Source organism: Conger conger, chromosome 6 (genome assembly GCF_963514075.1).
Source record: "Conger conger chromosome 6, fConCon1.1, whole genome shotgun sequence".
NCBI classification, from domain to species: Eukaryota; Metazoa; Chordata; class Actinopteri; order Anguilliformes; family Congridae; genus Conger; species Conger conger.
This window is the reverse complement of record NC_083765.1, coordinates 12,280,321-12,305,373: the sequence shown is the minus strand read 5'-3', so window position 1 is coordinate 12,305,373 and position 25,053 is coordinate 12,280,321. Positions and strand designations below refer to the sequence as shown.

Genomic DNA, 25,053 nt, shown 5'->3' with positions numbered 1-25,053 from the left:
CTTATGGCTACAGTTTCTCCCACTGATGTATGCATCATAAAAAGGTATAATGACAATGTTTTTTATCTCATGTTTTCATGTTGGGGAAAGTTAAAACAGTTCACCGTGAAAAGGAGGAGGTGGGTATGCTGTTTGTTCATGGCTCATATAAATCAAATTATATCCTAAGATGCTTACTGTTGAGGCCATCCTATGACCTGCACTGGTAGTAAATCAATGGTTTATGTAAGTTTTCACACAGCCTCACTAGACTTATAAAACCCTTGATAACCCAGGACACACCCACCTCAAAGGCTTCCGGCAAATAGGAAGAGCTCCCCTGTAGATCCTATCTTGGATGGGTGGCTGGTTAACACTCACTAAGCAAGCAGAATTGTGTGTAATGAGAGAGACCCCCCGGGCCCTAACCTCATAGCTGCCTGTAGGGGTTGCTGCTCTTTAAAGAGGGCGGCTCTGGACCCCAGGACTCCAGGACCGTGATATCTAAGGTGCTCCAAACACCCCCTGCCTAGCTGACGGTCCCTGCCCACAGTCACGCTGGAGCACGCTTTGAGCAAAGGGCTCTGGTTTTATTTTTGGAGTGGCATGGAGACTGTTCCTTCCATTTGTAGTTAGGGTGTAGTTCAGCACAAGATGAGACTCCCCTTCTGACACTCCAGGCTGGGACTTGCAGGCAGCAGCCAGTACCCCCCCAACCAGCACTCACACAGGTAAACACAATGAAATTCACTTTTTGTGCTTTGGCTAGCTTACAAGAAATGCATTGACTAGTGTAGCAGGGCTCCACGCTGATACTGATCTGTCTCTGAATAGGGCTTCAGCCAGACTGTTTCAAAGTCTTCTTTTCAGAGTAAATGGTGAAATCTGTCATTTAAAACATGGGGGAAAAAAGATAAACAACGCTTTTAAGAATTTCCTTTTCAATATTTGTTATGTGCACGTTGAGTTGTTTATAGGATCATATTACAATGGGAATGTTTCAGGATTCCAGTACTGAACAAATCCATCATACACTGCGATCCAACAATTTTTGAAACATTATTCAGTACATTTTATTGGCAAAATTCCATATCTGTATATTAAGATTGAAATTAACTTGCTTTGTCCTCTTTTTTTGTACTTATATTTGTATGGATGTATATTTGCAATGTTTTTTCTTTTATTTGAAGGGTATTCAGTCAAAAGTGAGTTTGTCATCTGTGATCACTACTTCCTGGTAAGTTGCTCATGTGGGCGGTTTTCAGCTGTGGTAAACCAAAGTGTGTGTTTAACTGCCTGGTCCCCGTGTTCAGGATTGGATTTTTTTTTTCTGGAAAAGGTGGTAACTCAGAGGCCATTGTGGAGGGGGACAGTTTTATTGCAAGGCTATAATTACCCTTTCCTCTTTTGAACTTGTATCTTGGAGGTGTTCCAAATGTCTGCCCTACCAGGGCCTTAAAAGGATGACCTCTTCTCATATATCAGATGGTGGTTTCAGTGTCTATTGCTGTGAGAGCCCAGCTCCTTTAAAACATTCTTACAAACTGTCCCGTGTTTGAAAAATACATAGAAGGGGGCAATTACTAGGAGACAACTTTGCAGGGATTGCAGGGAAATGGGGTCAAATGTTTTTCATAATGTGGTCATGATACACACAGGTTTGAGTTTAACTGTAACTGATCCTTTTCATTCAGGACTGCTTGGAGGTAGGGTGGGTGGGGTTAGTGAAATCGAAGATGTTGGAAATTGGCACTATCCTAGCTCTATACACCGTCTGCTCTCACTAGCTTACTTTGCATACTATTTGGAGTAAAGTCTGACAATTGCACCTGCAACCTTTCAAGTATAATACGACTCAAGACAAATAATACTGTGTGGCACTATCAGTGTAAAACATGAAAGTGTTGACTTCAGAGATCATGAAATCTAATGCTAAGCAACCAGTCTCCATTTACCAGCCTATGAAGTGCATGCTGTTCAAACCTCATTGGACTGTACTGGATTGTATATTTATGTGATGTTCAGAAGTGAAACAGCTGACAGGTCACACCCATATTATGGTATTTGAGAAGCTTGGTAGACATACTGACACACTGACACACCAAGATTATCAATTTGATCAATGGATAAACTTGGAAAGCAAACCCTTGGTTATTATATCATACTGACTGTAAATTCATAAATCCATCATTTAAACCTACAGTGACTTCTTTTGTCCAAGGATTTTGCTAAATTTGTTGTAAACGCACTCTGCTGCAGGCCTGGCGGAAGGCGCTGATTTACTGAGCTGTGAAAATGATGCACCTTGTAAAGGACATCACTCTGCAGTGTTGAGCAGGTGACTGTGGACACACGATAGCTGGCCTCCTCCTAAAATTAGGCCAAGAAACTTTCCAGCATCCATGTTCATTTCAGAAAGGGGTCTTAAACTTGATCAGCCTGCTCATTTTCCAAACCTAGGGAGCAGATAGGCTTCCTGCCTGATTCCGTCTGCTCTCATACATACCACCCGCCCAGTGCACAATACAAGATACAATTGAGAAAAAACACACATAATCTCATTAGTGAAAATATTTATTACTTTCAAATAGAAAATCCAAAGGAGCTAGAATCACTAAGCTATATGCTTTTCTCTCTTTTTTTGATGGAGCATAATGCACCGACACAATTCACTAACGTAACAGTCCAAAAGTGTCCAATGTTGAAACGGAGCTATATGCAAGTTTTAAATGTACATCCAGACATTTCATAGTAGCAACATTTTTCTCTGACAGATTTGTAGGACTATCCAGTTATAAGCAAATACAGTATATCATTTCAAGCTTTACACATTTTCTGTAAAATTCAACGCAATGATGAATGAAGTGAATGAAGGGCCCACTGGTGGTGGCAAATCAAGCTTTTGACTGATAAAATGAACCAAGAGATATGTCACTGCAATTGATTACCAGGGGCCTGAAGTGCACATTAACAGCATCACTGACCAAGAAAATAACCATCATCAATGAGATCATAAAAAAGAGAAAAGGCATGTTTTGTGTTGCGATCCATCCCCCGGGCTCTTCAAGGCACAGTCCTGCTGAAATACAAAGCAAAAATAATAAATATCAGATACTAAGCTGAGACAATAAAAGGAACTCTCTAAACTATAATAATAATAATAATAATAATAATAATAATAATAATAATAATCAAGCAGGGTCTGAGGCTATGGTATGATGTTTACATAGAATGTCAGCGCTATTTATTTCTTTCAGCAATTACCATTATCTGTGCACTGAAAGAAAATCATCTGCACTTATTTATCAGTTATGGACAAATGTCAATCAGGGTTACAGTTGGAGAGAAATGTCTGTTGCTAATCATCGATAACTATTCTCACTGTTTCTTTTAGAGCTACAGAGACCCACACAAATAACATGAATTCAGTAATAGGACTCCTAACTGTGTAAGAGTAAGCATATATTTTTACAACATTGTTCTATCAATATTACAGTCACGTCGCAGTTATTTAGCTAATGCTTTTATCCAAAGTGACATGTAGTTGATTAGACTAAGCAGCGGCCAATCCCCCCAGAAGCAATATGGGGTGGCTCCCGGAACCCAACAGTTGCACCTATCTTATTGTGGCTACATTGGGGCTTAAGCCACCAACCTTCCAGGTCCCAGACAAGCACCTTAGCCACTGGGCTTTCGGCGACCCCATATAATGCCAGCATACTTTTTATATGAATCATATTTTGGATTGTATACTCTGGCAATGAGTAATATTTAATGTATGCTTCTGTACTGGTTTCAGGGGGTTGAAATGCTGATGGCGGTCAGTTACAGCGCTGCCTCTCAGCCAGGCCTGCAGTCCCAGCAGCACCCCCCGCCCCTGCTGCCCAAGCCCGGCAGGGACAATGCCCGGCTACAGAAACTGCTCAAGAAGTCCGCCAAGAAGAAGGCAGCCGCGCAGTCCGCGCAGACCCCGGTGCCGTTCCGCGCCAGCCTCTCTCCCGTGAGTGAGGCCAGCCCTGACCTCGAGCGCAGCGACCACTCCACTCCGCCCAAGACGCCGGAGACACCCGCCTACGGCGGCACTCTGTACCCCAGGGTCAACGTCCGATCAGTGTACCAGCACATGCCATCTCCTTACCCGTATCCGAGGAGCAAAACTTACAGTCCGATAGGAAGGCTTTCTCCGCTGTCCTACTCTCCCCCAGTCATCAACTTTCACCAGGCAAGCCAACACTTCACATACACAGCACCTTCCCCAACAGCTCCACCCCTGGCTCAACTTTCGGTTCCCATTTCAGCTGAAGCTCCGAAGCCAGCTCCCACCCCATCATCAATATCATTATCAACTTACACAACTCTGTCACCTCATGGAGCCTCTACTCCTGGTCTAGCTTCAGTCCCGGTTCAAGCGCCTTCACCCACATCAGCTTCAGCTCCACAGGCAAAGCGTCCCAGGCATACCCATGATTCAGAACCAAAAAGTCCTGAAGCTGTACCTTCAAAGGTAATGGCCTCTCAATCAGGTGGGATTCTAATGGCTGCCAAATCTATCAATCCTCAAATTACCATCTTTGAACTCACAAAGCCCAAGAAACCTATCTTTGAGGTTCCCCAAATAAGGATATACACATCTAAGGTATCGGATCATGAGATGTCTCAGTCACCTGTGTATTACAGAACACAATCTCCTTTAATACTCAGGAGTACAACACCAACATTTGAAATAAAACGAGTGAAAACACCAACTTATGAAATGAGGAGGGCAGCAACCCCAACACCTGAAATAAAAAGAGTAGCAACTCCAACATATGAAGTGAAACGAATACCAACTCCTTCATTTGTTATTAAAAGAGGTACAACCCCAACCTCTGAAATAAAAAGAAGTACAACTCCAATATCTGAAGTTAAAACAGGTACAACTCCAACATCTGAAGTCAAAAGAGGGACAACCCCAACATCTGAAATCAAAAGAAGTACAACTCCAACATCTGAAGTCAAAAGAGGTGCAACACCTTCTTATGAGGTTCCATTGGCACTAATAGCCTCAGGCCGTCCAAAGACACCATCCCGAGCAAAGACACCTGTTTTTGAAATATCAAAACCTAATCCTCTGTTATTTGCGGCCTATTCTCCTGTGAGCTCCACCCCGGATGTGCAGACCCCGACAGAAAAAACAGACAACGAGAGAAGCAAAACTCCCACATCCATTGCTGTTGCTGTTGCTGCTGAAACACCTTTAGCTGATGTTGCATCTGAGGTCACTGCTACACACAAGCAGCCAAAGGCTGACGATTTAAGCTATACAATTCCAAATGGTCTGCCTCCGCTGAATACAACTTCACCGGAAACTTCTATGTATACAGCTCTAACACCCAAGAGTCCTTCCCATGAAGCAACTACTCCTACAATCCAGCCTAGCTTCCAAAGACCCAAGACTCCAACATATGAAGGACGCCAATCTGTATCCCCCTCAGTTGGATATCAAAGGTCAAGGACGCCAACATATGAAGCATACAAACCTAAACCTAAATCAAAGTATTATGGATTGACTCCATCTGAGTATGCCGCATATGGAGGAATCCGGACTATTTCACCAACCTTTGGTACATCTAGGCCTAAGACACCTACCAACGGGGTGTCTGAAATATCTCCTCCATGTAATGACATCTCTGCACCCGAATCCTCCTCTAAAGAAGCACAGAGGCCCAAAACACCTCCCAGCAAAACAACAGTCGCAGCTTCTACAAATAACTCTTCAATGCCTCAGATCTTAGTAAATGAAATTACCCCTAAAGTCTTAACACCAAAGATACCAGCTGATGAGGTGAGGCCAGTGGAGAAGGCAGAAACACCACAAACAGCATTATCTGAAGCAGAGGAGGCACCAAAATCACCGTTAAGGGTTAAAACCCCTACTTATGGAATGCAGGGTGCGGCGACGACGCCTCCAGAGCCACCAAAAGCTAAAACACCAACTTTGGAGATGCAAAGACCCAAAACACCAATCGCTCCAGTTACACAAGCCACCGCTGGAGTACCAAGTATTGAAATGGAAGCTTTGGAAGTGCATGTCAAAACCGTGACTTTAGATGCAGAACATGTGAGGGAGGAAGTTCCACCAGAGAAAGTTCCCATCAAGGAAGAGACAGCAGCTGTACCATCGACAGCAGGCAAGGAGGCTCAGGGAGAGGATTCAGTCTCCAAAGCACAACCTCTGCTGAAGGCAATGAAGAAACCGCAGGGCCTGAAGTCCAAACTCAGCGGCTGGTCGCGCCTCAAGAAGCACATGGTGGTGGAAATGGAGGAGCCCAAATTTCCAGAGCCTGACGCCACGACAGAAATCCCTGATGATAGTCAAGAGCAGAAGAGCACACAAGGGTCTGAGGAAGCGTCTTCAGAAGCCAGTGGGCAGTCGGCAAAGGGCAAACCGAGGGCCACCAAGATGTGGGACGCTGTGCTGTTCCAGATGTTCTCGACTGAGGAGAGCATCATGCAGCAGATCAGCAACAACGAGGAGGCAGAGAAACCCGCAGTGAAGGAAAAGCCAAAGGACATCCCAAAATTTGTCCATCGGCTGCCTCTCCTCCTGTACAGCCCCAGGTTTGACGCCAGGAAGCTGAAGGAAGCTGCTTCGCGGCCGCTCACTAAAATATCGGCTGTGTTTGAAATGGGGCTGCTGAACCGCAAACACCAGGATGAAGAGCCCAAAGACTTCAACAGAGTTGCCAAAGGGTTTTCTGTCCCAAAAACGATGGAGGAATAATTTGGACTGTTGAATTATTCAAATGGAGGGGAAGCCTTTTGTAATTAAACGGGGAAGAATATATTGCTTGTCCTGCAAGTTAAGCTGTTTAAATGTGTCGTCGAAAATCACGTGATGATTGTAAATCCGATCAAGCCATAATATTTTAGAATGTAATAGCTTTTGTTACAGTAAATGCACAATTTGCCAAATCACAAGTGCTTTCCAAATTGCATTGCATCTTAGTGTGTCATCTTGATGTATTCTGTTTACAGTTGTGAATTGGCCAGTAGTAGGAAACCATTACTTACACGGTTTTTACCCAATCTGCCTTTAATGATATTGGAGGGCTGTCTGGATCCCTCAATTTGAAAATCATATTTTAGCATCTATGTTTAAATAAGGGGCCTCTATGTGAATATAATGTTTCTGACATACTATTAGAAAGATGATTACAAAGCAGATGATAAAATAAATATTTGCAAGTGACTAGTAAAGTCAGAGGTCCCACTAAAATATTAATATATTTCCAATGTAAAATAAAATAAAATCAAAATCCCTTCATTCATTTTACTCAAACCAGTGAGCTTTCACTGACACTGAATATCCTTCACTGGTGGAATCACACTTTGTGGGTTTTACAGTACAGTGGGAACTGTTGAAAAAGTACCTCGCAAAGGATATACGTATATAATGTACATTCTTTGTTAATAAATAAAATACATAGCCCTGAAACAAAATTGGCCATTATCATGTTAGTTTATAATCTTTTACAATTACTTTTAAGATATTTAAATAACAATAGAATTAATGCAAATCCATCAATAGCTTTCATATATGAATTCCATACTTTTATTTTTTCATTTTCTGTTGTGTTCATTCGTATTTTTTAGATATGCTTTTTTTATTCTATTTACAAAATCGACAATATGGTGCTAATTTCTTACCAAACTATGAATCCAAGACACAATGAATACCAGAATTACCTGCTATTGCTACTTTTGTAAGTAGTGATGATATACATTGTGCGGATGAATCCATGTAGCTTAGCTTTAGTTCCATTCTCTCTGTGCTTTTGAATGGTGAATAATGAATAGGCGTAGGCTTTACTGTTGGTTTAGATATAATATACAGTATGCACACGTATAATATATGCACACATCCATGCATTTGTACACATTCACCCACGTGCGTGTATCTACACATCATGCACACATAGACAGCAGCAGACTTCTCACTTCTCGAGTCTGCTGCTCGTACGTGAATTTGATGCTTGCCAGGGAGGAAAGAGTGGGCGTGACTGTGTGAGTGGGAGGCAGGACAAAGATGGTTTTAGCCTTGACAGGGGGCAGGCTGTCTGTGCCAGATTGGCAGTAGGCCTGGAACACAGTGCAGAGCTGATGTGCAGGAAGTCCTGAGAGCAGACATGATGTCTCAGCACACAGAGCAGCATGGGTCCTGTGGGGCGACACTAATGGAACGGACGGCACAGCGTGCAATGGTTTGGGAAGGTTAAGGATGTCTTGAAAAATAAGAGTTTGAACCCCATATTACTATAGAATGTGGGTGTTTGTGGGGGGAAAAAAGTTGGTTGTTTGCTGTTGTAAGTTCTGGCTAGGAGCATTGCCCTAATGCTGCTGCAGACTCTTAAACTGGGCTTGTGCCAGGGTGAACAGAAATGGAAAATAATGGTTAATAATTCCCAAATATGGGATGGGGATGAGTGATGGGAAGAAGTAAGTAATTAAAAACTAATTCTTCCAATGCATGTGTCGATAGCGCTAGCACTACTTGTTTCCCTCTTTTCAATATTGAAAATAAGCTGTTTCATATAAAAAGCTGATCTTTAAGATAATACTCAAAGCTGGCCCTTGCAGGCAATAGTACTGTTGGTTTTTATTCTTTCCCTTTAATCTGATTTAAACCTGGGGCAGGTGGGCTATATCTCTCACTAGTCAGTGGCATTCATCAGTAAATTAATTAGACAAGCAATGCTATTGGCTGCGAGGGCCAGATTTGCAATCCCTTAATGTAATAATGTGTGTAGTATGCCTATGCGCAGTGTATTTATAAAGCTATGAGGATAATATCCAATATTTGCTTTGTCTGAAAATATGGAGGGGTGCTTTATTGCTTAAATCAGAGAACTCAGAAGAGTATTACATAATTACAAATAGTTTTCAGAGTAATTTTACACTGAACACTGACTGGATACTGAAGTTTACAGTTCCTGAAGTTTATTTCCCACCAAAAAAAAAAAGGAAACAATAACTCTGAATACTCTCAATATTCACTAGGAATGACCCCTAAACAGGAAGTACATTTACAGGGGTTGAAAGTTTAATTTGGTACCTGTATATAAGATTGTATAAAAATGTGTATTGTTAAATTATGTCTGTCTGTAATCAGCATCCATTTCTGTAAGTAAATTTCAAACAAAAAATAATCTATTTCCGCTGTTGTTTTTCCACACATTTCCTAACATTGGAAACACATAAAGTACAGACAGACACAAGACTGTCAACGTCAACCATGCACACATACACTCACTGAGCACTTTATCAGGTATTTATTAGACTTATTTTTAGACTTAATGGCCTGCTGCTACCGAAGCCTATCCACTTAAGAGGTTTGACGCATTGTGTGTTGAGAGATGCTCTTCTGCATACCACTGTTGCAATGTGTGGTTATTTGCGTTACCATTACTGTCACCTTCCTGTCAGCTTTGATCAGTCTGCCTCTTCTCCTCTGACCTCTCTCATTAACAACATGTTTTTGCCTGCAGAACTGCTGCTTACTGGATGTTTTTAGTTTTTTGCCCTATTCTCTACAAATTCTGAACATCCCAGGAGATCAGCAGTTTCTGAGATATTCAAACAACCCTGTCTGGTACCAACAATCATTCCACGGTCAAAGTCACTTACATAGATCACATTTCTTCCCCATTCTGAAAAACAGCGGAACCTCTTGACCATGTCTGCATGCTTTTATGCCTTCAGTTGCTGCCACATGATTGGCTGATGAAATATTTGCATTAACAAGCAGGTGTACAGGTCTACCTGTACCTGGTTATGGGTATGCACTTTGTTGTACGTTGCTCTGGATAAGAGCATCTGCCAAATGCCATTAATGTAATGTAATGTAATGTACCTAATAAAGTGGTCACTTTACACACACACAAACACACCCATACTGATACAGCTTCCCAAACATACACAAAAATAAGGCAGGTAAAACATTATACAACATTAATGGCATTTTGGCAGACGCAGGGTTAAGGGCTTGCTCAAAGGCCCAATAGCTGTGCGGACCTTATTGTGGCTACACCGGGGACCGAACCACCGATCTTGCGGGTCCCAGTCATATACTTTAACCACTGCACTTCACTACGTTACATGCCACACACAGCCACACAGATATTGCATTTCATACACACAGATTCTGAATGTCACAGGTATTGCATGTCATACACACAAATAGTGTCTTACACTCTGCCATGCATAGATAACACATATGCACACAAATAAATTTGATGTCACACATAAAAACACAGACACACAATCAGTGGTCTGTCCATCTCCGTCGCACACAAGCACATGCACAAATGCTGTCTGACACAAATTAAATGTCCATGGCTGAGCTGTCACTGAGGAAGTTTATTTTACTGGACAAAAAAGCAAGACAGTTATAAGGCTCTTACTTGACACTGCACTCAATTACTCATTCTCATCGTCACTGACCGCCATCTTCTCGTATTTACCATGACCCGTCACAACAAACCTGTATCTGTTACCACAGAAGGAACCCTAAGAAGGAAGAAAAACATTTGAAACATTAAAAATGTAGAAAACACAATCTGAATTATTATTGAAATTGTGATATATTCTACTCAGTCATTCATTTGGTTATATGTGTAAGTAAACTTGATACATGTAATGCCAAATTCATGTTCAATTATTAATGAGTATCAAGTTATAAACGCCGTGCTGAATTTACCTATTTCTTTACATTCTATATAAAGACATTCAATGCAGTGAGGAGATGGGAAGGTGTGAGCGTTTCTGGGAAAAAGTTGTTGGTTGTTGGCTGTTGGAAATGCTGGCTCAAAGCATTACCCTAATGCTGCCACTGACTCTTACACTGGGATTGTGCCAAGTTGTGAAATGGAAAATAATGGGTGAATGAGAAGCATTAATTGTACAGCACTTGGATAAAGGTGCTATATAAATGGAGGCATTTATCTTTTGCATTTACCATTTATACAGGCAACCTGTGAAAAACACTACTCTGAGATAAAAGCAACCCAACACTAAAAAAGAATTCCAGGACAGCCCTTCTATTTTGTCATTTTGTATGTTTTAAATAAATTAGGAAACAGACATTTAACATTAATTGACTACATCACCATTTCCAGCCCAGGGCATTACAAACTGATTAGGTCCAATGATATTGATAAAATATTGTAAACCTTTATCAATGCAGTTACTTGCTAGGATGTCCTCTCTAGTTTCTCGCAACACATTTGTACACTAGATGGCGCTGTTTGTCTCCTAATTTTAGTGAATGATTATAATGGACAGGTTTTATTAATTAAATATATTAGTTTTTCATTAATTTATTGATCCATCCATCCATTATCTTAACCCGCTTATCCTGAACAGGGTCGCAGGGGGGCTGGAGCCCATCCCAGCACACACCGGGCGAAAGGCAGGAATACACCCTGGACAGGTCGCCAGACCATCGCAGGGCCCACACACCACTCACCCACACACTCATACCTATGGGCAATTTAGACTCTCCAATCAGCCTAACCTGCATGTCTTTGGACTGTGGGAGGAAACTGGAGTACCCAGAGGAAACCCACGCAAACACGGGGAGAAAGTGCAAACTCCACACAGAGAGGCCCTGGCTAACCGGGATTTAAACCCAGGACCTCCTTGATGTGAGGTAGCAGTGCTGCCCACTGCACCATCTGTGCCACCCTCTCATTTATTGATTTTTTCGTTATTGATATGTTGATTATGTCAATCATAACCTGTCTGGAGCATAAATTAGAGCTTTGCTTATTAACTTTTCAAATCTAGCCATCAAATGTGGCACCTGACAATAGCTAGGTATATACATTATACACGGTTTTACTAGCATTGGTACTACTTCAGCTACTATTCTGGGAGGCTGTAAGGAAATACGTTCACCAGCACAGCCCTACTGGTGTTGCAGAGTAACATTATCGTTGCACTTCCCACACACCAAACACTACCACCTGACCCCCCATGGTGCTCACCTTGCCTGCGGACCCCTCTGAGCAGGAGGCCCTGACAGACTCCCACAGGCTCTTTTTGCTCTGCACGTCTCCAGCTTTCACATTCTGAGAGAACACAACACGGAGAGAAAGGAGATAAGTCTGTAACTAAGGCCTATTTTAAGGAGCAGGCAAAGGGCATGCAATGCTTGTGTTGCAACGCTTCATCTGTATCATAAGGGGATGGTCTATGGCATTGTGTCCCGTCTCACCGGGCCTGGCAAACGTCTCTGAAATCCAAACAAAGCCACCGACTCACTGGTTTCAGGAATCTGGACAAGCCAGAGTTCACCTAAATATTAACAAAAACTAAACTCTCGAAAAGGAACATGTGCCTGCAGTTTGTGGGGTAATACAAGCGGAGACAAAGAAAGGCAAAATGATCATAATAATTTAAAAAGAAGGGTTACCTTGCACAGGGAAGAGGAAAGGAGAACAGCAGAGATGGAGACAGAGGAAGGAAGGAAACTGAAGAAGGAAAAGAAAGGGATGTACACACATAGAGAGGATCATGTGACTTATACTTCCTGCCACCAAAGGTAAAGAGGACTGAGTCTGCAGAACAATCCTCTTTGATCGTGGCCTGTGTAAGCAGGTTTCTGAACGTTTATCAGATATTTTAAATTCCTCCTGTACAGTAGTCACACTCGGTTTTAACACGTACAGTACACTTGGTGGCTTTAAACAAACCCACCGAAGCAGTTTAGGTAAAAATTGAGTCTATTCTTGGTGGCCTCACTCACTGATGGTTTTAAGGGGGGATTTCTGCTGCAGCTCTCAGGATTCCCCTTCACCCAGTGAGAGATCCGGTCTGCCACGCCCACTTTAAGGCCATCCGTATCCTGGAAGACAAGTCCAGTGTCATCAGAACAACTATAGGGGTTACCTACTGAAGTACAGGTACTGGAAGACAGATAATGAGAGGCTATAATTCATAAACACCAGGGTTTGAAAATTGCATTTGCTCAAGTCTTCCCTCCACCCCGCACTCCTCTCCCTCTCATTCGTTCACTCTTTCATTCCCCCGTTCACTCTTTAGCTGCACCGTATTGCACTTTGCCTTCAGCTGCAGGCTCCTGGCGGAGCTCTGGCTCCAGGCGTCTCCATCCTCGAACAGACTCTTCTTAGAGGCCACAGGCTCTGGGGAGCGGGGGATGTCAGTCACAGTCTGCCGGCCCTCCCTGCAGGATGTCTGCGAGCACAGAGCGCAGGTCACGTGACTCACACCGGGGGGACACAAACACAGAGACACGGGCACTGCTCGTCACGTGAGAAACACCGCATTAATGGTGCAACCCCTTACCCAGTGTGGTATGGTGTGCTAAATCTTTGGAGGATGAGACCAAGGTTTTGAGCAAGTGCTCAAAAATGCCATCAATGTCACAGCTTGTATTTCCAATTTATTGTGCAAAAAAAAAAAAGAGATAAAAGAGAAAGGTAGGAAAGGTCACCTCCAGAGCGTGAGTGTACTGCTTCAGTCTGATATCGATGGTGGAAACCAGCACTGGGGGCAGCGTCTTCACCCCATTACTGCGGACACAAAGCTACAGGGTCAGCATCGAGTCTGGCCATGGTGGCATCTCCTCTTTAAAGAGGTCATTCCCATATTGAAAAGATGCAGAGTTGTGACATAATCCCTATTAAATGAAGGATCTGAACAGCTTCCCTTCAGACATCATGCTGTTGCTCATGTTTCTGTTTCTGTGCCATGCCTTCTGTTAATGATCTTTCAGAGCCTCAGTGACTCTGGCACATGGCCCTCAGCATTAATCACCAATCCAGATGAACTTACAGTCTGATATTACGATATTACGAGCACTACTATCTCCCTGGTTATGGGTATGCTCTTTGCGGTACGTTACTCTGGTTGAGAGCGTCTGCATTAATGTAATGTAATTATCTCAGTTAAACAGCAAAGCAAAAACACAGAAACGGGGCTTGTAATGTAAATGCTTTCTTTCCAAACCTAAAAGCAGCTAAGAAAGACTCATACTGTAAGTTATCCGTATCTGGAAAGATATATCACAGATGTTTTCAGACAGGACATACCGCCATGCCTCAGCAGTAATAAGATCCATAATGCCTTTGTAAAAGCCCTACTGTTTCAGTTACATGACTCTGGCTAACAGATTTGAACTTGAAGTAATTCCTTCAGGATGATGGACAGATGAATGCAGACAGAAGGTATTTGGATTGCATTTGATTAGCAGGATGACATCATGCAGACTCCAACACACAGGGAGAGCAATGTGATAAAGGGGGGGGGGGGGTTCTTCATCAATTCTAAAGCAAAGAGAATGTCCGTATCTGTTGCTTGCCTCTCCACTATCCTTTTTGCATTGTGCAGTCAGAGCAATGCTGAAGTCTCACCTACAGGAGACAGGACATTTTCTCAGTCTCTTTAACACTTTCCAGAGCCAACAGACTTCAGACAGTACCGGAAAACGTTATTACTCAACCACATCCGAATTGAAATCATTTGAATGATTGTTGTTTTGTCCGTAATGGCTCTCACTTCACATAAATGTAGTTATGTTGGTCTAATGCCATTTTCAGACTGCTGGGAGCTGGCTGAACCTGATAATCCTCTGCAGCAGATTGCCTGGTGCCAGGCAGACGTCATGGACAGGATCTCAACAGACACCAAAATAAAACAACAAAAATCTTTCACTTAATCATACATCTGGAAAATGTTTCAATGATTCAATAAATAAGAACAGAGTGGAAGTTTCACAAGTGCTTCCCCTCTTGTCAATTGAGAGACAATGTAGTTTAGTTCAGGCTTTAGTTATGCAATTTAATGTATTTCAGAGGAAATACATCAAGCCAGAGGAAAATCAGTGCCAGCATAGTTTAGATTTCTGAACCCCACAGAGGTAGAACGTTCACAAATATGATATGGCAAAAAATATCACTTAAGCTCACAAAAGCCTTGAAACTCACTTTTTCTTCAGTGATCGGTTCAAGGATTCTGTCCTTTCAACAATCTATAAAAGAGCACAATTAAAATGTTCAGACGCAGATCAGCTGTCATTAGCACAGTAGATAATTTTCAATCAAACAGCATCCACACCAGTACACAATATTATGCCTTAAATCAGCTCTAACTCCCACTTTGGATGCTGAAATCTATTTGGGGAACTCCTCTGCAAAAGGCATACCTTCTCTATCCAGAACACTGAGCTATCCTGACTGGAAAACATCACTAACAAGTCAAAGGTCCCTTTGCTTGTGCTTTTCCTGTACAGAGCAGGAAAGCAACTCATTTTTTAAATAAATTCTCATTTATAAAACCCTTTCAGAAATAAAATGTATTGAATGTATATACAAATATATCATGAAGTCCACATACTGAACTTACTGAACAACATATTGCATTAATTCTATTTCTATTACGGAAAAATTGAAAGGTTTAAGTCAGTCATTCTTTTTGCTTCACATTTCTCACCTGAAAGCCATTGACTTTCCAATAAATGCTAACCACATTTTTTTCATGACCAACACAATGGAAGAAAGTAGATATATATATTCAATTCAACACAAACTGAAAACTGTGAGGGAAGAGGAAACACAGGTGGAAAATGAGAAGAATCCAGGTACAGAATATAAAAGTCTTCCCCAGTATTTTGTTCCAATATGGATTTGCTGATTAGCGCAATTCTTCTCATGCATGGAAGAAACACACGGCGGGATTTTTTGCCTTTCTGACTCCTGGGCCCCTCCTCAAGTTTCACCTTTTACTCACACATTGCCCCTTGTGGTGAAAGAAAGAACTTCACCTGAGAAACGCACAAGCCTTTCTGAGGCAGACTCACCGAGCTTGTGTTCTCTGCAGTCACCCTCTCCTCTGTTTCATTCTGTAAACACATGGACAGACAGAGGGAATGCCAGAGGCATTACATCATCCATAAGGTTAAAAATCTAAGTGCTTTTTCTGCCTTAAAATAGCTGGAAGGTGTACAATAATGAGTTGTTCTTCTGAAATTGAATCAATCATTGTTTTCACTCAGCAAATTGCCTGCACAATCCTTAGTGGCAATCCATTGTTGGCTTTTGATTGAGCAACATCAACTGTCCAATGCTTTCCTGCACAATGCAAGGGATAGTACTGAATTAATGATACTGATAATCCCTTTCATTGTGGTAGTATATTCCTTACTTATAGTCACATTTAAGGGCACTTAAAGCAATTCATTATAAAAGGTAGCAAACCCAGCTATGTTTTTGAGGAGCCAAAATCTATATTGATATTGAGCTAAAAAAAAAAAAAGCAATTAAAATAACTGTATTGTTACATTACAGTCAAAATGTGAGCTATCCATTTAGCTTGTACTTGAGTTGCTATTTATGCAATGCAGTTGTTCTCATATTTTTAATCGTCATACCAACATTTTCTTTGTTTCTTCTTTTGCCATTTTCAGAGAACAACCTTTAATGCCTTAAATGAATCACATGCAACACAAAAGCACCATCCATTTCCTGTCACATACTACACACACTGTCAACGCAAGATAAATGGGGGTGATGTCTTTGAAAGAAAAGAAGAAATCAAAGACTGATCGCACTACACAACAAGAGAGACGAGGTGGCATAACCAGCACTAACACACATGCCTTTCCCATGCATCTGAGCACTGATCACGACTGAGTACACAATGTGCATGAGAGAAGGCATGTTAGTCACTAAGAACAACACCATTACCTCACATCACAAAACACAAACAGTCACACACTTGTAACATTTCAACTTACAGGGTAAAACTGAATGAGCAGTTTCTGTTGAAATAATACAGAACACTTAAACACTCAGCTGATTAAGTGCAGCCACAGTTGATGACATGACCATATCCAAACTAGTGAAAGTCAAAAGCAGGAATAGGACAGCAAAACAAAACTCAACTTACTAGAAAAAGGTCACATTGGCTCTCTGAGCCAATAATATTACAGTAAGGAACACCTTTCAAAATGATGCATGTCCTAGTATGTGATGTGATTGGTGGTTGAGGGTAAAGTGGGAGGAGAAACCTTGAATGTGGGGCTCTTGGGATTGACTGGGCTGAAAGGCTCCTCTCCTTCAGTGATGCTGAGTCTTTTCATCTTCTCTGCTTCTATCCTCCTCCTCTCTATCGCTGCCCTCATTTGCCGAATGCTCTCCTGTAAGAATCCCCAACCAATCAGAACAGCTCTTACGCTGCACAGCCAATCAGAGCTGTCCTTACACAATTCCTGTTTAATGAAAGTGTCTACATTTACTTATATAATGTATGCATGGGGTATAGATGCATGCATATGGTTTTTGTTCTTTGTGAGCCTCCCTGTGTGTTGTTATATACTGTTGGTTTTGCACTTTGTTATGCATCGCTCTGGATAAGAGCATCTGCCAAACGCCTGTAATGTACTGTAACGTAATGTTGTGCATTGTTTGTGAGTGTGTGTAAGCATGTGTGTATGTGTGTGTCATGTCTGTGTTCACCTGCTCCTGGACCTGCCGTAGGTGTTCCTCTTCCTCCTTCTTGCGTTTATCTTCCTCACGGGCCCTTCGCTGTTCCTCCCTCCTCTTCCTCAGCTCCTCCAGCGCCACCTCAGCCTCCAACTGCCGCCGCCAGAAGCGCTCCTGCTCCTGCCTCTTCTCCATCTTCACCTCCACCTCCGTCGTGTCAACCCTGACCTCCTCTACCACACTGGGAGGGAAGGAGAACTGTGAGACTTGTCCCAATTTCCTTTCTGAACAGGCTGAAAAGCATGAGAAGCATCATTCTAATTGCTGTATACAGCATATACACTACCGTTGTGCCCTTTTAGTTGTAATTGTGCATGATGTCACTTCCTCTCCTGCTGCAGCTCCATTGGTGATCGTCCTTCTCCTTTCCTGCGGCAGGAATATGCTGGACACATATGTCACCTTTGACTCCTTCTCTTCACCCTGGGAATGCAGACTTCAGTAAATATCCTTTCAATCTTCTCAGAAAAGACCCCTCTAGAGTAGTCACCTCGGTGATATAGCATATCCCAACAGTCTCAATCATTTCTTTCTTATACCTCTGTTGTATAGTGGTTAAGGTATATGACTGGGACCCGCAATGTTGGTGGTTCGATCCCCGGTGTAGCCACAATCCGCACAACCGTGGGGCCCTTGAGCAACCCTGCATTGCTCCAGGGGAGGACTGCCTCCTGCTTAGTCTAATCAACTGTACGTCGCTCTGGGATAAGAGCATCTGTGCCAAATGCCATTCATGTAATGTAACATAATGGATCTGTTCATGTCTTGGTTTAAATTGTAGAAAACAACATTCTCTATTGAGAAGAACCTTTTCTTCTTTTCTGGGGGTGTCCATCCTCTCCTCCTCCCCCACCTCCTCTCGGATGCTCCGTTGGGGCTCCCCGCTCCTCTCACTGTCCTTCGTCTCACAGCCACCCCTGTTCTCCTGCTCTTCTTCGTGCCGTCTAGATGTCGGGTGTGTTGGGAATAAGAGGCTCCCATCAACACTGGAAGCTCTTTCAGGGCTCTGTTCTTCTGGGCGATGCTGACGGGTTCCCCCAAATTTCAGGGTCCAATCACTGAAGCCCTCATCCTCCTCCAGAGTTGCCTGGTGACCTGGCTTTAAACTAGCATCCAATCTAGAAACAGAGCAGCACAGAACTCCACCATGAGTTTCATGAGTTCGCTAATAAACGCAAGAGCATTTTCATAACTTACCCGTGTTATCTAAGGAACATTTCTACTTCATTAAAACTTTAATGACAAGCTGACAATCTCTATTCATTAGAAGTTTATTTTTAATGATACACCCTGCAGCTTTCAATCGCTCACTCTTCCCCATGCCCTTGTGATGAAAGTCAGGCGGACATGGAAATAATCAGACAAACACTGTTCTCGATCCTGTGGGACAAATATCTGCCTACAAGCATGTTCTCCATCCCAGGAGCGCAAGTTCTGCACTCCCCAGATGACTGCAAAGACCTGCCCTAAGCATGTCTCACACCCCCGACAGTGTGACCTCCACAGCCCTGATCTGCTTGTCATGCGTATCACACCCTGATGACAGCGCAGCAATCCCGGCATAGCACAATCAACATCCCGCAGTCAGCACATCAACACCGTTCATTCCACCTGCCTTAGCAAGTCAGACCCTGCGCTAATGAAGCCCACGGAAGTGCTGAACATGCTCATTTTCTGCATTCACCAAGAACACAACAAGAAAACAAACCCCCACCGTGACCCCCTCCCCAGAGACAGTTTCACAAAGAGACAATTGGAAAGCTCTGGATGATATCAGGTTTAAACTGCCATTTGGCTCCTTGTTAACAGAAGCCCTGAGGCCCAAATGGTCACCACGAGTTACTGTGACTTACGCTCTGTCTTTGCTTGGGGGTGCTTGGTCCTCGGACTGGGGCGTGCTGTCTTTGGATGCGGGCACACTGTTCTCACACTTGGGTACAGATTGGGGCACACTGTTCTCACACTGGGGTACAGATTGGGGCACACTGTTCTCACACTTGGGTACAGATTGGGGCACACTATTCTCACACTGGGGTACAGATTGGGGCACACTGTTCTCACACTGGGGTACAGATTGGGGCACACTGTTCTCACACTGGGGTACAGATTGGGGCACACTGTTCTCCCACTGGGGTAAGGATTGGGGTACACTGTTCTCACACTGGGGCACAGATTGGGGTACACTGTTCTCACACTGGGGCCCAGACTGGGGCACAGTGCTATCGGATGGGGACGAGTTGTCCTGGGTTTGAGGCACGCTGTCCCGCGGGGCCCCCCAGGAGCCTGTCCCCCCAGCGTGGGCCCGTGCCGCCTCCCGGGCCCTCCGGCGCTGCTCTCGCTGCGTCTCCTCGGCGTCCTCCACGCTGCGCTGCGCCGTCAGCCTGTCAGACAGGAAACAAGAAGCAGCCCGTTTTAACCTGACCACACCTCTCGGTTCACGAGCCGAACGCCTTGCTATACACAGCGTAGCCTCCGAGATTGTACCCCTTCGGGAAAGGGTGCAATCAGAACTCTGAAATGTTCACAACTTTGACAGCAACATTAATTTGAATATTTTATTGGAACGGATACTTGTGTTCCATTAAGCTTATTTTTAAAGGCACTCATTTGTATCTATACTTAATCTTGTGTTCTTAAAAATATATATCTTACAAACAATTAACATCGTAAAAAATGTAAGCAATCTGTATCAGTTACAGAGAGGCTGAAAACGATTCCAGGACCTTAAAGGATGAGTTCAAGGTTAGGGATAGTTCTTGTCATACCATAAAAGCGACAGACCAGGGAGGGAACATTCAAAAGGGACCTGTGGTCCTATGCATATAGGATTGAGAAATACATCAAATGTGCATTTTATTGTACGAAAAAAGTACCATTGTTTTTGCTTAGAACTTGCAAACTTTAGGTTCTTTTTTTTTGGCATCCCAAGTCAATATGACATCACCTGTTTTTTAAATGATTAAAAAGTGGTAGTCTTCAACACTGTCGGGACCTTTACAAAGCACACTCTGTGAGGTTTGCTGTGTGATCATTTGTGTATCACTGGCCAGAAGTCAAGGTTAATTTGGTATTTGGGCCAAAAAAAGCTTTCCAATGCCTGTGTCAACAGAATGGACACTGGATATGACAACATTCAAACTTTTGTCTCCTTGTATTTACAGACTTAATTTCCTGGATTACAATCCAAGGCCTGGACTAATTTCCTTGTTTGTTTACAGATAATAAGTAGAAATATTCAACATGTGATGAGCAGATTCTCAGTCTAATCGGACACTTAGGGAAAATGCACATGGTGTTTTAGGTGACAAAAAGTAATATATTATTGTCTGTTTGTGGCTGAGAGCAGAGTTTGGCGGGGGAGGGGGATGAGGTCATCACTATGAAGTAAGTTTCAGTGCAAATAGAAACCACTAAACCCGGCCAAATGTTGGTTTGATGATGCTGTGAAAACACCCACCGTGGACTTTAAAACTCAGTCATTGGAACTTTCGGGAAAAGGAGCTTCGGCAATAAACAGTACTTTAACAACCAGATTTTAAATTCCAGACTAGTCCGGATTGGGAGTACATTTATATTTAGACGTTTAGCAGACCCTTTTATCTAGAGTGACTTATGTAAGTGAATGCATACAGATTTTAGCAATGAACGGTGCTGATTCTGTCATCAGGCTCACAACCAATATTAGCTCATACATAATCCTACAATACACGATTATAGGAGTCATAGGAGGTTCAAGACAGAAATGCAGAACGTTGTATTATTAGGAAGCGCATGGGTTTGGGGATATTAGCACATTGATATTGTCCAGATAAATACAGTGTATGCAAATTATTTTTTTATTTAGTTTGCAGGGCACCCGAGAATAGTATTTAGTTTGCAAAGTACCCGAGTATAGCATGCATACCAGAGAGTTTGCATAGCTCCCCTCTTTCCTAACTAACCTCCGCCCCAACACATTACACACTGACAAACCTCCTCCTCACTGCACCTAAAGAAGAGCCTACAGGTTATGACCAACTGAGCCTTCCAAAACTGCATAGGTTTGTGTGTTGTTGGAAATATTGTGAATTTTGTTTTGACTTTCATCTTTTTCTACATCAATTGACAGGGAATTTTAAAAAATCCCCAAAAGTTCCAGCACTGTTTGTTGTCCTTGTTCCTGGGGACAATGACCGTTGGAGCACACAGTGAATGATGGGAGAGTTTATTGGCCCATTCTCTCAAACAAAGAAAGCCCTCCACATTCCAGTATCTGTAATCACACCTTATCATAAACACCTACACCCTGCCACAGCTGAAACACATCAGGTGTGAACCCCAGCCTGTTTGTTTGTTCTTCCTGCTTTGTTTCTAATAATGGGTGACTGGATTTTTTAAGATACTATTTATTTTTTTGTCTCTTTAAAATATGTGAATGTAGGCCACTGCATGTGTAACATTACAACAACCAGCTATAATAAATCAATGAGGCAGGAGAGGTTGTGGTACATTTCCAGTATAGTCGTGGCGAAAGGGTGTTGTTAGGCACAAGATGTGTGAGGGTGGGGTGTTGGGGTCATGTAAGTTTGTGAACTATAATTTGGGGTCACATCAGAAAAGTGTTTGGGAACCCCTACTTTACAGAGTCTGCAAGGTCTGTAAAGTCGCTTGCACATTGAAACCCACTTGCAGCAGACCTTTAAAAACATCAGCCCCACATAGATGTCCCATACTTATGTGTTCTGTGCTGTTGGCTTTGGATTGCAGCAGTATCTCCCAGTTGCTTCTCCAAAAATTGTTCAGTCAGCATCAGCATCATTCAGTGTAGGCCAGACATGATTAACCATCACTGGAACAGGGAGGTCTACAAGCAATGAGCTAAATACCTATCAATGATAAGTCTAGCAAGCTGGAGTATATACAGTTGCCTTGCTAGCTAGCTAAGATCGTCTAAGCAATTAAACCAATAGCAAGTCTGTAATGGAAGCCTTGTAGCAAGAGTATATCTGGGTGGTGAGAGAAGACCTTTCCTGTTCCTCTCACTGTGCCCTTGTTTTACTGTGGACTGTTATCAAGGAAACCTTGAAGATTACTATGCCACAATAGCAGAAGTCTGATAGAGCGGGGGGAGGAGGTGGGGGGGAAGGGACGGGTTAGATGAGGTTGAGTGTCTGTGTTTTTAACCCCTCTCCCTAAACAGATGGAGGCAGGAGGGTGAGGTCAGCTTAATGATCCTGGTTGAGAGGAGGAAGTGACACCCCTAACATCCATTAGCAGGCTTTCCCCAGAGCCCTAATCAAGGGCCCCACCCCATCATCCCCCGGCCATCAGGATCACAGGACACAATAAAGAGTACCTGCAGAATCATTGTCTATTCTTTGTTTTTCGTGGGATATCCTATGATTCACATATTCTGTGCATCAAACCACATTTCTCCAAAAGTATTCATTCACAGCATGGTTACGGTTTAAAAAAAAAAACAGTTTCAAGAATAAGCATTGCGAAACTTGTTATGCATTTTAAGGGGTAGCCCAACCAGTTGTAAATATAATGAAAATACCTGGATTCATTTAAAGGGATGAAGCATTCACGTACAGTACACATAACTAGGCAACTAGTTGCACTACTGTGGACATATAGTGCAGAACTGCGCTTAAATGGTTTACTTCATAGTGTATGTGCTGTCTGCCTAGCTCTGATACCTAACTCAGCAACAAGATTTACCTGAATGCCCTGCAACAACCCTGGGGTCTGTCTCTCCTGTGAAATGTGCCTTTCCTTTGGGTTTGCTCAGAACAAAGAGCTCTAACAGAGCTGTGTCTCATTTCATACCATACTATACTTCAAACCCACTTCTCCAAAAACTGGGGTACATCTCCAGTAAAGTGCCCGCAAATGCTGGCTGCAGTGTGCCACACTCACCTCAGGAGGTTGTGCAGTCCCTGTTTGTTGGTGCTTCTTCTGAGAGCAGTGCCTGACATGTTTGTTTTCCCTCTGGGAACTGAGATTCTATGAAATCAGCTCTACACCCAATCGCAGTTCTGCTGAACCGAGCTTCAGTTTGATCAACACACCCGGCTTCAGTCAGATCCTCACAGTGCGATCCCAAAGATACGTGCGCTCACCAGGAGTGATGTGAGTTTCTCTCTCTCTCTCACACTGTTGCCTCCCTGAGGAAAGTGTGTGAACAGACTGCTCTCGCGGCTCTGAGGGAGGCCAGCCTCCTGCATGTGGTTCTAATTGAGAGCGTTAACCCCTCGGCCCTGTTTCCCTGCACCCGTTCTGCACTGCACGGCCCAGTCATGTGATTCTCCCCGGAGGGACAGTAACCTGACCCCCACAACCAATCCACCTGCATCCTCAACAAACACACAGACACATACATGCACATGCACACACACACACACACACACACAGACACACACATACACACACACGCAAACACACACAGACGCACTCACACACAGACACAGACACGCACATACACATGCACATGCACACACACACAAACACACACACACATGTACATGCATACAAACATACACACAAACACACACAAGCACAGACACACACATACACACACACACGCAAACACACACTGACGCACTCACACACAGACACGCACATACACATGCACAAACACACGCACGCGCACACTCAAACACACACACACAGACACACACACACAATTCAGAACAATTTGACATCCACACTGTGTACAATTACTTTTATGACTTTTATAACAATTAAGGAAACTTACAACAAAAGGGGAAATTCATACATTGAGAAATTGATGTGCAATAAAAACAGAAGAAAGATTTGATCGAATGTAAAAAATGTGCAGAAATATTTTTAAATAGCTGCAAGGCTGATACATTTGCTGTCACTTGTCAAAAGATAATGATAGTATATTGCCACTGACTAACTGATGGTGCACATAATAAATAATGTGATCCACCTGAGAAAGTATTTCTTGGAGACTGACAGAGTAATGTTGACGAAGAAGAGCTGAGCGGCTCATCCGGTCTCTCAGTGTAGCGATCATGCCAGTGCTGACTCTGACCTGCACACTGCTTCACCCGAGGAAGGGGGAATCCAGTCATCACTGTCCCCGTTTCTTTGTGCAACAGTGACTCCTCTCAGTGGACCGGCTGCAGTCGGTCTGCCCCAATCACATACCTTTTGTTGCTGCTTGGCAACAAAAAAAGCAACAAACAAATAAGAGGAGAGCTGCCTGTGCGGAGCTGCCTGTGATTGGTGGTTCTAGTTACAGGTGTATATTCAGATCGGTGTTGCCAAATGCCTGTCATTTTACTCACTAACATATTAATAAAATCTCCTCTATTTTTAGCTCCTATGAAAATGTTGAAGACCATTCCCCCCATACCTCCTTTTAAAATGGCCCATCTACCATTGACCCCCACGTTTGGAGGAAAAAGCCTGGCAACCCTAATTCAATTATAAGCACAATTGGGTGTGTGTGTGTGTGTGTGTGTGTGTGTGGTGTGTGTGTGTGTGTGTGTGTGTAGTGTGTGTGTGTGTGTGTGTGTGT

General features: G+C 43.1%; 2 protein-coding genes across 4 annotated transcripts; one reads left to right on the top strand and one right to left on the bottom strand.

Moving 5' to 3' along the window:
- Positions 1 to 393: 393 nt before the first annotated feature.
- Positions 394 to 9,167, top strand: LOC133130522 (neurofilament heavy polypeptide). Its single transcript, XM_061245170.1, has 3 exons — positions 394 to 710; positions 1,170 to 1,216; positions 3,779 to 9,167. The coding sequence occupies exon 3, from the start codon at positions 3,788 to 3,790 to the stop codon at positions 6,740 to 6,742; it is 2,955 nt and encodes a 984-aa protein (XP_061101154.1). The 5' UTR covers positions 394 to 710; positions 1,170 to 1,216; positions 3,779 to 3,787; the 3' UTR covers positions 6,743 to 9,167.
- Positions 2,538 to 23,661, bottom strand: lsp1b (lymphocyte specific protein 1 b). Of its 3 annotated transcripts, none has more exons than XM_061245171.1 (14): positions 23,424 to 23,661; positions 19,376 to 19,903; positions 18,331 to 18,640; positions 17,809 to 17,945; positions 17,496 to 17,703; positions 17,048 to 17,176; positions 15,839 to 15,880; positions 14,967 to 15,010; positions 13,475 to 13,553; positions 13,069 to 13,215; positions 12,767 to 12,865; positions 12,006 to 12,089; positions 10,422 to 10,527; positions 2,538 to 3,058 (listed from the first exon to the last, which is right to left on the bottom strand). In XM_061245171.1, exons 1-13 carry the CDS (start codon positions 23,480 to 23,482, stop codon positions 10,438 to 10,440), a joined length of 1,956 nt encoding a protein of 651 aa, XP_061101155.1. In that variant the 5' UTR covers positions 23,483 to 23,661; the 3' UTR covers positions 2,538 to 3,058; positions 10,422 to 10,437. The 3 variants fall into 3 exon arrangements, with proteins under 3 accessions (XP_061101155.1, XP_061101156.1, XP_061101157.1); XM_061245172.1 differs by having other exon boundaries at positions 2,538 to 3,055; XM_061245173.1 differs by having other exon boundaries at positions 13,084 to 13,215.
- Between the last annotated feature and the right edge of the window lie 1,392 nt (positions 23,662 to 25,053).

Excerpts from the sequence above, each read along its gene's own strand:
- LOC133130522 (XM_061245170.1), top strand. The coding sequence starts at position 3,788 with ATGCTGATGGCGGTCAGTTACAGCGCTGCCTCTCAGCCAGGCCTGCAG.
- lsp1b (XM_061245171.1), bottom strand. The coding sequence starts at position 23,482 with ATGTCAGGCACTGCTCTCAGAAGAAGCACCAACAAACAGGGACTGCAC. Across the intron at positions 13,216-13,474 it reads AGTACACTCACGCTCTGGAG|ACATCCTGCAGGGAGGGCCG; the intron begins GTGACCTTTCCT and ends CTGTGCTCGCAG. Across the intron at positions 10,528-12,005 it reads CAGAGGGGTCCGCAGGCAAG|GGTTCCTTCTGTGGTAACAG; the intron begins GTGAGCACCATG and ends CTTCCTTCTTAG.